The sequence below is a fragment of the Hyperoodon ampullatus genome (genome assembly GCF_949752795.1).
Source record: "Hyperoodon ampullatus genome assembly, chromosome: 1".
In the NCBI taxonomy this organism is placed as follows: domain Eukaryota; kingdom Metazoa; phylum Chordata; class Mammalia; order Artiodactyla; family Ziphiidae; genus Hyperoodon; species Hyperoodon ampullatus.
In genome coordinates this window covers 178,392,544-178,408,218 of record NC_136914.1, presented here as the reverse complement: position 1 = coordinate 178,408,218, position 15,675 = coordinate 178,392,544, and the positions used below count along the sequence as shown (strand labels likewise).

Below are 15,675 nucleotides of genomic sequence, written 5' to 3'. Positions count from 1 at the left end.
TTATTGAAGAAATACAAATTAAAGTATTAAAGGTATTGTTTTACAGGTATTAAACTGGGGGAGGAATACTCAATGTGATTAACAAGACTGCAGCAAAAATGGTACATTATCAGACATAACAACTGACGTTTCTGGACAAACGTATGCCTGTATATACAAAAGTCATAAAAATTACTTGCATTCTCTGATTCAGTTATCCAAACCCTATGCCAAAGAAATGATCCTAAGTATGAGAAAACCTATAATAAGATATTCTCTTAAAGTTACAAATTTAGAATTGTCCTGTAAGAGGACAACTGAAATACAATGCAGTAAGCGACTTGATGGAATACTACACAGCCATCATTCAGTCATGGATAGGTTCTGCTGGTGCTGGAGGAAATGGACTCAAAGCTGAAATCAAAACACAATATGGTAATAACATTTATAGCCGACATGCATATAGCACTTACTTTAGAATAGGCACTGCTCTAAGGATTTTACACATAAAGACAGGCAAAGAAGAACACATCAGGAAATGGGTAATTCCAGTGGAGTCTTAAAGGATAAGTAAAAAGTTCTAAGGACACAAAGTGTGGCAGGCTTTGTATTTTAGGGTAAGGAATTCTATAAGACAATACAGAGTTGGGGACAAGCATAGCATATTTGGAGAATTACAAGCAGTGATGCTGTCACATGAAGGCTGTGGTATACAGTGGGGAGCAATGTGGTTAGTAAATTAGGCAAGGGCCAGATCATAGAGGGCCTGAACATCAAGTATGGCTTCAGCCAGGGAGTAACAGATAGATCTGCATTTGAGATGGCTTTGACAGCTGTTTGGAGGATATACTTGACAAGGACAACAACAAAACTAGGCTAGGAAACTGGTTATCAAGATGTAGTATGCCAGGTAAGAGCAGGGGCCTGACCCAAGAGAGTGATAATAGGGAGGAGAAGAAACAGGAGAAAAGGAGATGTTGGCAATTCACTGCATATGAGAGAAGAGCACAGAGAAGTAGTCAAGAGTGACATCTCCGTTTCTAGCTTAGATGATATAGTAAATAGAAACAGAGAAAGAAGGAGGAGAAATATGTCCAAAGAGAAATATATATATGTATATTGGCAGCATCGTGCAGCTCATGGGATCCCTGAGTAGGGATCAAACCTGGGCTCCTGGCAGTGACAGCGTTGAGTCCTAACCACTGGACTGCCAGGGAATTCCCCAATGAGGAATATTTTTGAGTTTTAAATACATTGCTAGAGGTACACACACCTCTTGAGAGGTGTGTTAGAGGTGTTCCACCTGTGAGTGGGACACACAGTGGAAATGTCCAGTGGACAACTGGATTACCAAGTATGAGAGAGACTGATTTTATGTGTTATCAATATATATGTTATATGTGAAATCATGACAGTAGAAAGTTTGATGAGGACTGGACTAAAGATATATCTACATTCTAAAGAAGAAAAGGAACCTACAAATTAAATGGAGGGGGGCGATGTTAAGGGGTATATAGGGAATCCAGACAGAAGTGACACAAAAACCAAGGGATAAAGCTTGTAGGACAAAGGCCATGCCAAATGTCTATTTTCCCAAGTTTCCACATTAACTGGAAAGGTAGTTTAAGGAGAGTCAAGAAAAGGTTTAGGGCTTCCCTGGTGGTGCAGTGGTTGAGAGTCCGCCTGCCGATGCAGGTGACACGGGTTCATGCCCCGGTCCAGGAGGATCCCGCATGCCCCGGAGCGGCTGGGCCCGTGAGCCATGGCCGCTGGGCCTGCACGTCCGGAGCCTGTGCTCCGCAATGGGAGAGGCCACAACAGTGAGAGGCCCGCGTACCGCAAAAAAAAAAAAAAAAAAAAAAGAAAAAGAAAAGGTTTATTCGATTTACTGAATTTAGGATAGGTAAGATACAGGAATTTATAAGGTGAGGATGAAGGGGAAGTTGAGAAAGCACACTGAAGAGAGATGAGAGAGGAGGTCTTTAACTGCAGCAGGAGAGTCCAGAACACGAGAAGAAAGGGTGGTCTTCCACAGCACAGCGGTCACTTTTCCCTACAACTGGAACAAAGTGATTGAGAGTGACATAGACACAGACTAAGTCGGAAGGCAGGCAGCAGAAGATCTTGCTTGAAAAACACAAGGCTACCTGCAGAAGTTGAGAAGAGCAGCTGAGAAAGAGGCTGAGGAGAGTGGCCAATGTCTGGAACAGCTCATCAAGGGAACGGGAGAGAGAGCTGTCCTGAGATAAAGGAGAGATTTTAGACATGGCAGGTCCAGTGTAGATTTTAGACCCTAAAATTGTAATGGTATAAGTCACCATATTTGTATCATTTGAAACTGAACTGCGAAACCATCTTGAATAAGAAGATGATATACTTGGGGATTTGCTGATGAAAGTGAAGGACAGTCTAGTGTACTGGGCTGAGACAGTGTGAGCTATTGCATCTCACCTTGGAAAGAAGGAAGAAAGACTAGGAATGATCTGCCTGAAAGGAAGGCATTGGGGACAAGAAATAAATACATGATATGTCTATCATGTAGTATTAAATTAATAGACAAACTCTGTAAAGGAAGATGGACAAAATGAAGACATTAATTCTATTAAAAAGTTGGAATTAAATTTTTTTTAAAAGAATTTCTTTACATGTAAAAAACTTTTCACAAAAAAAGAATTCAGGAAAAAAGTCAACTTTACTTTTAAAATATCAGTCACAAAACTTAAAAAAACTGAGATAATCAGAAATCATCTAAATCAATGGTTCTCAATTGAGTATGCAAGTAAAAGTTTTTAAAAAAGAGATGTCCTACTGCAAACCTATTATTATACTCACAATAGGATGGAAGCCCAGAGACAGGAAGAAATTTATATAAGAACAGGTAGGTAACATGTTGAAAAGCCAAGATTAGATAACCAGATGTGACTACTATCCTATATTCTTTTGATTTTGTGTTTTATACATAAATTTGTTCCCAATAGGTCACTCCACATCCTATGAGAAAATTACGCTTCTCTGACCCCTAATACCAAGTGTGGCCACTTGACCTGTTTTGGAAACGACATATGTTACATCCAAGCAGAATCCAATGTTATTATGCCAATGCTTTCCCTCAGGTACAAAAAACATGTCCCAGGATAAGGGCTGATCCTTCAGCCTGGATCTCAGAATGAAGAGGACACGTGAAGTCCCATTCATCTACAACCAAAATGCAACATATTGAGAAATAACAAGAAATAAACTTTTGTTATTGTAAGCCACCAATATTTTGAGGTTGTTACTACAGATAAGTAGCACACACTGACTATCATACCTTGAAAACAGAATGTGAAAGCAAACAATAATTTTACTCTTAAACATGAAAGACATCAAGAATACCTGTATGTGCTTAAGAAGTAAATATGTGATTCAGGTAGATGCAAAAAACAAAAAGAGCTTTCTTCAACTAAAAATAGACCTCAAGATGAGAACTATAAAAAAATACACCTTCAAACACTAACCTGCATCTGCATTCTATAATTATATCATTAAACATGAAAAAAATAAATTAATATCATTTTCATTAATATTTCTTCAATGTTGTGATTATATAATGAGAAGTACCTATTAACTGTTTTAATTTTTGTTGGTAGTCATATTTTAAAAACTGTTATGCATAATTATAAAAAAAGAATTTAACGATTTTTATTTTTTTAAAAAGAATCCTATAGCAATATTAATACAGGGACAGATGATTATCCAACTGATAAAACAAACTCAAATTAAAGCACCACAGTGATATCATTTTAACTTAATAAGGTAGTAAAAGTTAAAAGAAATCTGATTAAAACCCAAGACAGCAAAGCTGCAGGTTTTAATATATTTATTATTAAATGTTTTAATTATTATTGCTTTATAATTTTAGTAATAAAAAATTTTTTTTGAAAAATTCAGCATGACTACCTAGTCATCATACCTTGTATATCTGATCACCATCTTCTGGTTCTGGACTAGATGACAAGGAGAGTTGAACATCATGCAATGAACCACTTCCATCATGCTGTCAGAAAGAAGAAAAAGAAAACGTAAGATTAATACAATTAACTGCAGACACCGAGTTCAACCTGAATTCACCCCAGGCCAAGTATAAGCATGGCAAACAGGAAATAAGATTTTAGAAATCTCCTTTTCATCTCTGTGCACTGGTAGAAAGAAATGTGGAACAGGAAACAACAGAGCTCAGAAAAGAATATTTTGTGGGAATAAATAACATACACTATACAAGTCGATGATGCAGAAAGCCACTGAAAGTTTTAAAGTGGGAAAAGGAATATGGGAAATTTCCTTAAAAATTTTAAGACTACCTCATCTATGAAAAATAAAAGTCAAATTAAATCTGATTTGAATCAGCTGTGGTGTTCTGAGTATAAAGGAGTCAGAAACAATAATATTAAATGGCTCAAAAAGGTTTGACCACAAAAATCATTTGATTAAAAATACTAGAGACATATTGCGTGACTCTATTTATATGAAGTTTGAGAAAAGGCAAAACTAATTTATGGTGCTACAAATCAGAAGAACAGTGGGTAACTCAGGGGAAAGGGGTTATTGACAGTAAAGTGCATTATAATCCATAAGGATGCTGGAAATGTTCTATGTCTTGTCTGTATGGCAGTTACATGCATACATACAAATGAAAAGTACAAGCTTTACACTTAAGACTGGTACACCTTAAGCACTTTACTGAATGTATGCTATACCTCAATTTAAAAATTTGAGAAAATTAAATTTTTGTCCTTAAACCCAGTTTTTAAAAAATGACAGAATAGTATTATGTCCTACCCCTTGCTGAAGTGGTTTAGGAATAACCAGCTGAAAAATGGCATGTTCAACGATTCATGGACAACCTTAAGAAAGATGAACCAGAAAAGAATACGCCTGGGATGATGGTGAGGGACTGAGTCCCTGACCAAGGCAGTACAACTGCAGCTCGATACCTTATTTGTTCAAATGGTACCTAGCTGCCTTGGGACACCCACTGAGTCAACAACCTTCAAGGAGTACTGCCATAGCAACCTTCCTCAGACCTATGTGTCCTGAAGGAAATCTCCCAGACCACGGAAATGTCCTGTATTGAAACAGGAGTGCTAAAATAGGAGACATAAGTATGTAGATCATTTTCTTCTTTACTTATTGTACTGTATACCTATAAAATCTGAATCTCTAGCAATGGGGCCTAGGAATGAGTATTTAGAAAAATTCAACAGGTTAATAGTGATTGACAGTGAAGTATTAGCAGTTGTCAAATTTCCAGCAGAGATAAATTACATTTTTATTGGTGATGCCATACAGACATTAAGAATTTGACCTGAGAGAGAATGTAACATCCTAATTAATGAAGAACAAATGTTCTCAGAAAACATTAAAAAATATTTTTAAAAAAAGAAAAAGAAATTTTACAAGATTCATCTCAGTAAAAAGTTTATCTCTGCCTTGACATATAAAAACAGGGCCAGTCCTACAAACAAGTATATATTTGAGAAAAAAGGGACTGTAAAATTTAACTTATTTCCCAACATCCACAATAACTTCCCGCCCAGTGCAGAGCAGGAACCTCGAAGAAGAGGAGACAACATAAACTCAACTGCCTTGGACATGGGGGTAGTTGTGGGAAGAAGCAGAACAGGAAAAATAATACATCAGTTTTCACTGTACAGGAATAAAAAGGTGAGCCCAGGGAAATAGAAAATACCAGGAAGTCATAAAGAAAATGACTCCAGGAAGTTGTATGTAAATTACTAGGTTCACCACTCCTGAGCACCACAGTTGCTTGGATCTGATCCTAAATAGCATTTCAAAGACTTTGAGAAATAAACTAAGACTATGCCCAGGTCCCAAGCTAGCCTTTGGAAGGTGTACACTCAAAACAGACGTGGCAAGCATGGCAGAGGCTTTGGAAACAACTGATATTACAATTACAATCCAAAGGTGGCTAATTAGAACGTGCAGTCTGACCCCAACCAGATCATTTGTCTGCTTTAAAAAAAACCAATATTCTCCATAAGATTTAAACAAGATCCAGAGTCTCACAACACAACATTCGAACATCAAAATGTAATCCAAAATTACTCAATGTAAAAACAACAAAGAAAATCTCCACTCACACAGAAAAAGATAATCAACAAACATCAACTACAAAATAAAAGAGAAGTTGAAATTTTAATTAGAAGAGATTTTAATAGAGCTATTATAAAAATTCTCCAAAAGTAAGGATGAAATCTTAAAGGGAATGGAAGGAGAAAGTCTCAGCAAAGACAGAATATACAAAGTGGAAACAAATGAAAATTTTAGAACTGCAAAGATTGAATAACCAAAAATTTTAAATGCACTAGATGGACTAAATTTCAGCATTTGAGGTAACAGGGTGAACTTGAAGACAGATCAACATAAATCATCCACTCTGAACAATGAAGAGAAAAAAAACAGAGCCTGCTGCAGGAGCTGTGCGGCAATAACAAAAGATCTAATATTCATATCATTGAAGTCACAGAAGGAAGGGTGTGAGGCAGAAAATATTTGAAGAAATAATGGAAAATACACCTCATATCTGGTGAAAGACATGAACCTACATATTTGAGAAGCTCAATTTAAAAGAAGAGAAAATAGAATGTGCTCTCTGAACATAAGGGAATTTAACTAGAAATCAATAACAGAAAAATTATCTTCAAACACTTAGAAAGTAAATAACAAATTTCTTTGATCTGTGGGTCAAAAGAAGAAGTCCCAAAGTAAATGAGAAAATATTTTGAATGGAAGGAAAATGAAGTCACCACATATCAAAATTTGTGGAATGCAACTAAAGCAGTGCTTAGAAGGAAAAATTATTGTATGAGATACTTATATTAAAGCAAAGGTGTCAGCTCCATAACTGGAGCAAATTACAGCCAAAACAAACAGACAAAAATAATAGACAACAGAAATTAATGAAACTGAAAATCAAGAAACAGAAATCAATAAAACCAAAAGCAGGTTTTTTGACAATTGCAAAATCATTAGCAAAACTGCAAAGAAGGCAAAAGGTATTTATAAAGTGGCTTTTAACAATAGCAGCAACAAAAATAATGATAATGTGTAAGTCTAGGGTTTTTAACTGACTTCATTAACTCACAATTGTAAATACTTTCCCAAAAAGCACATTCCATTTTTTCAATATTCATTTATCTCATCATTTATACCTCATAAAGAACTTATATATAAAGAATTATCAAAAATCAATAAAACAGACAAAATTTTTGTTAATAGGCAAAAGAATAGACACTTCACCAAAGAAGATATACAATTGGAAAATAAGCATACAAAAGATGCTCAGTATCATTAGTTATTATGCAAATGCAAATTAAACAGTGAGATACCAACGTATACCTATGGGAACGGCTTTTGAAAAATATTGACAATACCAAGTGTGGACAAGGATGCAAAACAATTGGAACTTTCATTAATTGCTGGTGGGAATACAAAATCATATAACCACTTTGGAAAACAGTTCAGCAATTTCTTAAAAAGTTAAATATATACATACCATACAACCTTGCAATCCCCACCCCAAGGCGAGAAATGAAAACAACCTCACGTGAAAATTTGTGCATGAATATTTACAGTGGCTTTATTCATAATTGCCAAAAACTGGAAAGAGACACAAATATCCTTCAACTGGTAAACAGATAAACAGACTATGATATATGCATACAGTGTAATACTACTCAGTAATAAATAGGAAGAAACTACTGGTACATGTTACAGCATGACTGAATTTGAAATGCATTACAGTAAGTAAAAAAAGCCAGACTCCAAAGACTAAAAAATATACAAGTCCATGCATGTGACAGTCTTGAAAAGGCAAAACTGCAGAGACATAAAACAGATCAGTGGTTGCCAGGAGCTAGCAGTGGATATAGGGATTGACTTTAAAGGAAAAAAAAAAAAAGAAATTTTAAAGTGTGATTATAATAGCTGCACAACTGCATGCATTTGTCAAAGCTCACAGAACTGTACAACAAAAAAGACTGAATTTTACTGCATGTATATTATACCTCAATAGAACTGTAACAGGTTGAATAGTGTCCCCCTAGAAATTCATCTAACCCAGAACTTGTGACTATGACTTCATCTGGAAATAGATCTTTGCAGATATATTCAAGTTGAGGTCATAACGGGTTAGGGTGGGGCCTAAATCTAATATGACTGGTGTCCCTGTAAGAAGACAGAAATTTGGAAGCATGGGTCATGTGAAGATGGAAGCAGACTGGAGTGATGCATCTACAAGCCAAGGAATGGCCAGGATTGCCAGCAACCTCCGGAAGCTAGAAAGGCAAGGAAGGTTCCTCTCCTAGAGCCTCAAAGAACACATGGCCCTGATGACATCTTGATTTCAGATGTCTAGCCTCTAGAACTTTGAGAGAATAAATTTCTGTCGTTTATGCTGCCCAGCTTGTGGTACTTTGTTATGGCAGCCCTAGAAAACTAATGTAAGGCCTGACTAATAAAACAAAAGCAAACAAAAAGAGAGAAACACCAGATAAATCTCAACAATCCTAAGGAAAATAAAGCTGACACAGCAATATTATTATAACACGCGGGTTATAATTAAGGTATAATTAAAGATGAAAAGTATTAATGAGGATAAAGAAAGGCTTTAATTAATGACCACAGGAACAATCCACCAAGAAGATGTGCCAATCATAAAGATTTATATACCTAATAAAATAGCCTAAAGATACTAAAAGATTAATATAATAGATATACCACTACATAAAACACAGAGAATATATATCCTATTCAAACAAACGTAGAACAGTCACAAAAACTGACCAGGCTCCAAGCCAGGGGTTAGTTAACAAACTATTGTCCACAGGACAACTCCAGTCAACTGCCATTTTTATTACAATCCATGAGCTAAAAATGGTTTCTACATTTTAAAATGGTTACATTTTAAATGATTTTATTAATATCTACATAACAACATCAATTTTGCCTCTCAGCTGAAAAGGCTAAAATATTTACTACTTGGCCAAGGAAAAGTTTTCCAACACAAAGGAAATATCAACACATTCCAAAGAATTTATATCATATAGATATTATTCTTTACTATTAATGTACTAAAATTAGAAATTAATTAAAAAGCAAGCCTCATATTCCAAACCAATGTTTTTCAATACTGAAAAAATTCTTCTAAATAAAATAAATTTATAGTACAGCCCAAGACAATTGGGGGTCATTAATGTTTAAGTTATTTCTATGTCTCAAAGGAAATAAAAAAGCCTTCCAATTTTTTTTAACAGACTAGTAGTCTAGATTCAAGAGATCAAAGAAGGAAAAAGCTATTATTTCCATCAAAGCACAAGAGCTTAAAGATCATGAATATAATCTCCAAATCAATCAATAATAAAACCACCTACCCTCCAAATAACTTTGACCCTAAATAATGGTAGTACGCGCTATAAAACCTTGACTAGGATGAAAAGTGTTCAGGTCAAACATTTTGAGACATTAGGAAACACTTTGAGACAAGTTTTTTTAAGCATTAGAGGGGGGAAAAGCATAAAATGTACAGAAAACATTCTCTTTTTAAAAACACTGAATAACAACCATGCATGCAATTTTCATGCTTCATACTACACATACTAAGGAGTTAACAGTTATTGACCAGCGCTGGGAACTGTTCTAAGGATTTTACATAAACATATTTAATAAATACATAGATACAAAAATAATACATAAAAACTGTAAAACACCACTGCACAAAAGTAAGCAATTCATAGTTAACTGATTATCGAAGCATTCTGGCTGCTTTACTAAGCGAAGTGTCTTAGTGGGTTCTAGTTAGGATTTTTGAACTCTGAATGCAATTAACCTTAAGTTGATTAACTCTTATGTCATTAGCATTTTACTAAAGATTCAAAGATACCACTTTTCTTTTTGACAAAGCAGAAAGGTAAACTTTTGTTCTAATATTAAACTCTTCACATATTAACTTGTTGGAAAACCCTATAACAAACTCCATCTTACCCAAGTGGTTCTTCCATGAGTTTGCAAAAACTGGGATCTTCCTATGAGTTCCAGAGCAGCTGCAATGGACATGGACACTTGAAATGACTAACCAAAAGGTTTGGCAGCACTGACCAATCTCTGCTGACAAGCAGCATCAGTGATGTCAACAAAACTGCCTTGTGTTTCAGATATGCTACAACACAATCACAAGAGGCATCCTAGGAAAGGGAGTAGAGGAAGAGGAGGGATTTTTTTCATTTTCTTTTCAAAACTCACTTTTTTAAAAAACAAAAGTATATACGGATGAACATCACATCACAGAATGTGTGCGCTAAGAATAGTTTTTTGAGTAATACTGTAATTCACCTATAGGACTTAAAATCTAATGATTCAAGCTACATTTGTAAAGATTTTAAAGATATGGAGTCACAAAGCCTGATTTTCAATAAGTGTTTCAAAGATGAGTTGATCCTCAAAGATGGTTTGGGGCAAAGACATTTTCAAAACAGAAAAATCTCCCCAGCATTCAAATTGACTAGAACTTTGTTATATATGGGTAAAGTCTGTAATATTCTAAGCAAACCTTACTTACAAATATCTTGTTTAAACTTTTTTTTTATTAAACCTAATTATTTAATCTGTACATATCTGACTCAGGATATCCTTTTCTATAGGTTTCTTTTGTCACTTAAAAATATTAGTTGTAGATTTCTTCTACTTTTTCTACATTAAAAAAAAAATATTTAGGGCTTCCCTGGTGGCGCAGTGGTTCAGAGTCCGCCTGCCGATGCAGGGGACACGGGTTCGTGCCCCGGTGCGGGAAGATCCCACGTGCCGCGGAGCGGCTAGGCCCGTGAGCCATGGCCGCTGAGCCTGCGCGTCCGGAGCCTGTGCTCCACAACGGGAGAGGCCACAACAGTGAGAGGCCCGTGTACCGAAAAAAAAAAAAAATTTAACTCTTCAAACCACCTGAGTTTACTATAATATAAAACAAGAAATTAAATAATTCCTTCTATACTACTGAGTTTTCCTCAACATTTATTTCAAAACCCTTCTGTGTCCAACTGATTTTAGTACATACTTCAGCACATATTTCTGGGTTTTCTATTCTCTTCCACTGCTCTATGTTTCTATTTGTGTCAATATTATAACCTCCTCTAAAGGGTTTTTCCCTCCTTCTCTTTTTGTCTTTCTTAATGTACACAAACCTTACACTTTGGTGTTAACAATTTTGGAGTCACTTTGATTAATCCCCAGAATAAAACTGTTGTGATTTTGGCTGAAATTGTATTATATCTACCAACAGTACCAGGAAGAACTATGGGCTCCAATCACACACTCAGATTGTATCTTATCTTTGCTCTTTCAAACACATCGTTCTTCCCAGCCACCCAACACCCACTCCTCACACCCCCACCGTGGGAGATAGAGGTCTCCCATGTGCCTCCCATGGACTAGACTCCCTGGCAATGCCTCGGAGAGAAAGGCTAAGGAGTTCCCATGAAATCCGGCTTCAGGGGAATTAGCAACTCTGTTTAGGAGCTGGATGGACCCTAACAGTACAGTGTGTCCCCCAGAAGTTCTTGCATATGGCCCAGTCTATCCCTACATGGGTTGGACCTGGAGACTGATCCCAGGGAGCCTGGATGTCAAGTCAGTGTGACACGCCAACACATCATTCTTACAGTTATTTAATACTCATATGTTCTCCTAGACTATAAGGTAGTCTTGGTTACTACATTAATATCCATGGATTAAGATAATTTTTATAATATTTAGCCTCCCTATAGAATATAAGTATCAATATTTTCTCTAAATCTTTTATACAAAGTTTTGCAGGGTTCTTTATGAAACACCACAAATATCTCTCAGATTTATTGATGATTTAATGTTTTATTGATGCAGTGGTTATTTCATTATTTCCAATTTAAATCTTTGATTTATTATCCTTGAAGTCTTGAGTATAGTACTGTTTACCTGTTGGAGCAGGTTTTTTTTTTGGACCATGTCCCATAATAAGGAATACATTTTACATCATAACCATGTACATATATACTTGAATATGTGTGCATGCATGTGTGTGCATGTTTGCATGCATGTGTCTAAAAAAGATGGTGGATGGATAGGTGGATAGTAGACAGACAGAGAGATACAAATATCACACTAAAAACAAGTTTCACAAAACAATATTTGTCCTTATCATGCGTACGTGATGCCCCCTAATAGTTTCTATACCATTCTACTTTATTAGGAAAAAAGTCTAGTTATGATGGACAAAATTTATTTCAAAACCCACTAACCATTTGTAATGTGTAGTTTTAAGAACAATGTACTAGATATAGGACAGGATTATGTCTTCTTTCTTTTTATCTTCATTACTACCACAATCCTTGATACTCAACAAGTGCTTAATAAAGTATACTGAATGATGAAATAACAATACATGGATACTAAAGTAAATGGAATTAGCTTTTCGGGCAGCTACATAAAACTGTAAGCAATGCAAGCAATTAAAAACCTTTCACATTTTTACCTTTGTTGATGTTGCTATTGTCAGTAAAATAACAGCTAACACTTACTTATTAACTGCTTTCTATGCATCAGACACTATGTTTAGCACTTTATCTGAATTTCCTCATGCTTTCTTTATAACAGTCCTGAGATAGGAGCTATTATAATCTCTATTTCTTTTATGAGGAAGTCTAGGCATAGGAAATTTAAGTAATTTAATTTATCCAAGATAATTTATCCACAACAAACAAGTGGGAAAAATGGCCTAAATTCAAATTCTAATTTTTTGAATACATCTATTATTATTAACTTTCATCATTATTCTAGAGATTCGACATTACCCCAATTAACCCACAACTAAAAATAACTCAAATGTCTATCAACAGGTAAATGGATAAAAATGAAATTGTGGTGCATACATGTATAATGGAATGCTATTCAACAGTAAAAAGGAATGTACTGAATGAAACTCACAAAACACAGATGAGTATCAAAGCCATTATGGTGAGTAAAAAAATCCAGCAACAAAAAAAAGCACACATTGGATGGTCTAGAAGAAGACAAAGCTTTTAGATGAAATTCTAGAAAGGACAAAGCTTTAGTAACAGAAAGCAGAGCAATGGCTGCCTGGGCCAGGTTTGAGAGAAGACTGACTCCAAAGGGACATGAGAGAATGTCAGCAGCAACAGCAGTGTTCTATACCTTGATGGTGGGGCTGGGGGTTTCACAACTGTGTCTATTCATCAAAACTCCAGCTGCATACTTAAAATGGGTACACTTTACTTGAATACAAATTCTACCTTGATAAAGTCAATAAATTTTTAAAAATTTGCTTCCTCTTCCTCCTCACTTTCCTTTATCTTCTTGAATAAGCCATCAGGTGAGACAAAAAAAGATAAGTCTCCACCCAAAACGACAGCCCAGCATAGGGTTTCAGAGTCTAAGTGGGTTGAGCAACATGTCCCTGCAGGGGGTCAGCTTACCAAGGCATGTCAGAGCCAAAAGGAGTGAAAAGGGCATCCACAGAAAGGATGGGGGAAGAAAGATTCCAGTGTCAAACCTGAATAGAATGAGGAGGGCACATGCACACAGGGGCAGCCTGGTCTGGGCTGTCAGAGTCTAAGCTGAGTGGGGTAGGTGTACTCCCACAGGAGGGCCTGGAGAGGGCTACCAGAACTCAAGCAGCATGAAGAGGGCATCTATGCAGGAAAAGGCCCAGTGCCAGGTGTCAGACCCAAGTAGGGTTAAGAGGGCATCCATGTGCAGGCATCAACTGACACGTGGTATCAAGCCCAAGCAGAGTGAAGAGGCATCCACAGGAGGGGGAGACTGGTGTGGGGTGTCAGAACCCATGGGGCTGACAAGGAGTCAGAGCCCAAGTAGGGTGAGGAAGGTGTTCACAGGTGAGCAGCCAGGCATGGGGATTCAGAATCTTAGAGGGATGAGGAGGGCAACTGCACAGGACAGGTGGTGAGAAGCTGGTTACAATCAGGAGAATTGGTCAAAAGAGTAAGTATATTAAGGTCATCAAAGTCCAGAGAAAAGTGAGGAAGTACCACAGTTCGAAGACATCTACAGAAACATGACAGCTAAAAGCAATGTGTGATTCTAAACTGGATCTTTCTGCTTCTGCTATAAAGGACACTACCGTGACAAATGGTGAACAGGCTCTAAGGATTAAATGGTAGTAATGTGTCAATGTTGATTTCCTGATTTTGAAATGCAGAATAAAGCCACAACTAAATATCACTAGATTCCCATCACATGACAAAAATTAAGAAGTTTGATAATACGAAGTGTTGCTCAGATGTAGAACAATGGAAGAAAAAGCATCTACTTGAAGGGAGTGAAACAGACTGAACAATTTTGGAAAATAGTTTGGTATTTGTAGGGTGGAATATTTCTATGCCCCATGATTCAGAAATTCCACTCCTAGTTAGTTACTCCAGAAGAATTTTCACACAAGTATACCAGGAAAACTTCATATCAACATTATTTGTCATAGCAAAAAAAAAAAAAAAAAAAACTGGAAAGAAACAAAATGGACATCAGGAATAAAATGGAGAAAGAAATTGTTCACAGAATTGGACAGTGCAAAAATGAAAATTAATGAAGCAGAACTAAACATAAATACGAAAGAACCTTAAAGAAATTGCTGAATGGAAGAAGCAATTCACAGAGAAATACTTACAGTATAATTTCATTTATATAAAGTTCTAAAAGAGGCAAAACTAATATTCATGAGGACACAAACAGAGACAGTTAAAAATTAACTGAAAAAGCAAGGGAAATACTAGATCCTGGTAAAGGAAGGCACTACAATCAGGAAGGATCACATAGGGAGCTTCCTAATGTCTCGTTTCTTAACCTGGGTGGTGAGTACAAACCTGTTTCACGTTATTCATTAAGGTGTACCCTTATGTTGTATATGCTCTTTTTATGTATATTTCATAAAAACTTATTTCTCCTGGAATGAAGAGAAAAGTCTGGGGATAGAGAAGCATAAGTTCCCTGACTTTTCTATGGTTCTCTGCCACCAAGTGGCAATCATTCAGCAGCTCCTCAACTCTTAGTGCACTCTCCCAGGATGCTGCTGCTGTAAATATTTCATCCACCTGCCACTGAACCCATGCATCCACTCCCCCCATACAGAGACAGAGAGATAGACACACAGGAACAGAGAGAAAGAGTCAGAGGCAGAGACAGACAGACAGACAAGAGAATTATGTGAGGGACAAGTTACTGGTTTTATTCTCAACACTGGAGCTGAGAGGAAATAATAAAACAAAACATTTGTATATCATACTTGACAGTTCATAAAACACTACTATATACCTCTTTATTTTTATCCCCCAAAACAGGTAGACAGGGTATGAATCATCAGGATCAAATATTTTGCACTCCTAAAGAAAAATGTCAGAAAAAGATACCATCATGCTCTTCCCATTACTCCACCTTAGATATGCCATTTCTCACTCCAAGGTCAAAAGAGATGCTCAATGTGATAATACAATAAAAGCATACATGGAAAATAATGAAATGAGAGTGAAGAAAATGGATGAGCATAACCTCCCTGGAAAACCGTTTGACAGTATCTACTAAAGCTGATTCCACTCACAGGTATATACCAAACAAAACTGCACACGTATGTTCACCAAAAGA

The 15,675-nt window shown here is 36.3% G+C and overlaps 1 protein-coding gene across 4 annotated transcripts in view; it reads right to left on the bottom strand.

Moving 5' to 3' along the window:
- CCSER2 (coiled-coil serine rich protein 2) overlaps nucleotides 1-15,675 on the bottom strand; it is a gene marked incomplete at its 5' end in the record, with an annotated part of 109,910 nt that overhangs the window by 33,468 nt on the left and 60,767 nt on the right. For all 4 annotated transcript variants that reach the window (XM_079720650.1, XM_079720652.1, XM_079720651.1 and 1 more), the window contains one exon: nucleotides 3,932-4,015. In XM_079720650.1, the coding sequence (XP_079576776.1) occupies nucleotides 3,932-4,015 (84 nt within the window). The remainder of the gene's footprint in view (nucleotides 1-3,931; nucleotides 4,016-15,675) is intronic.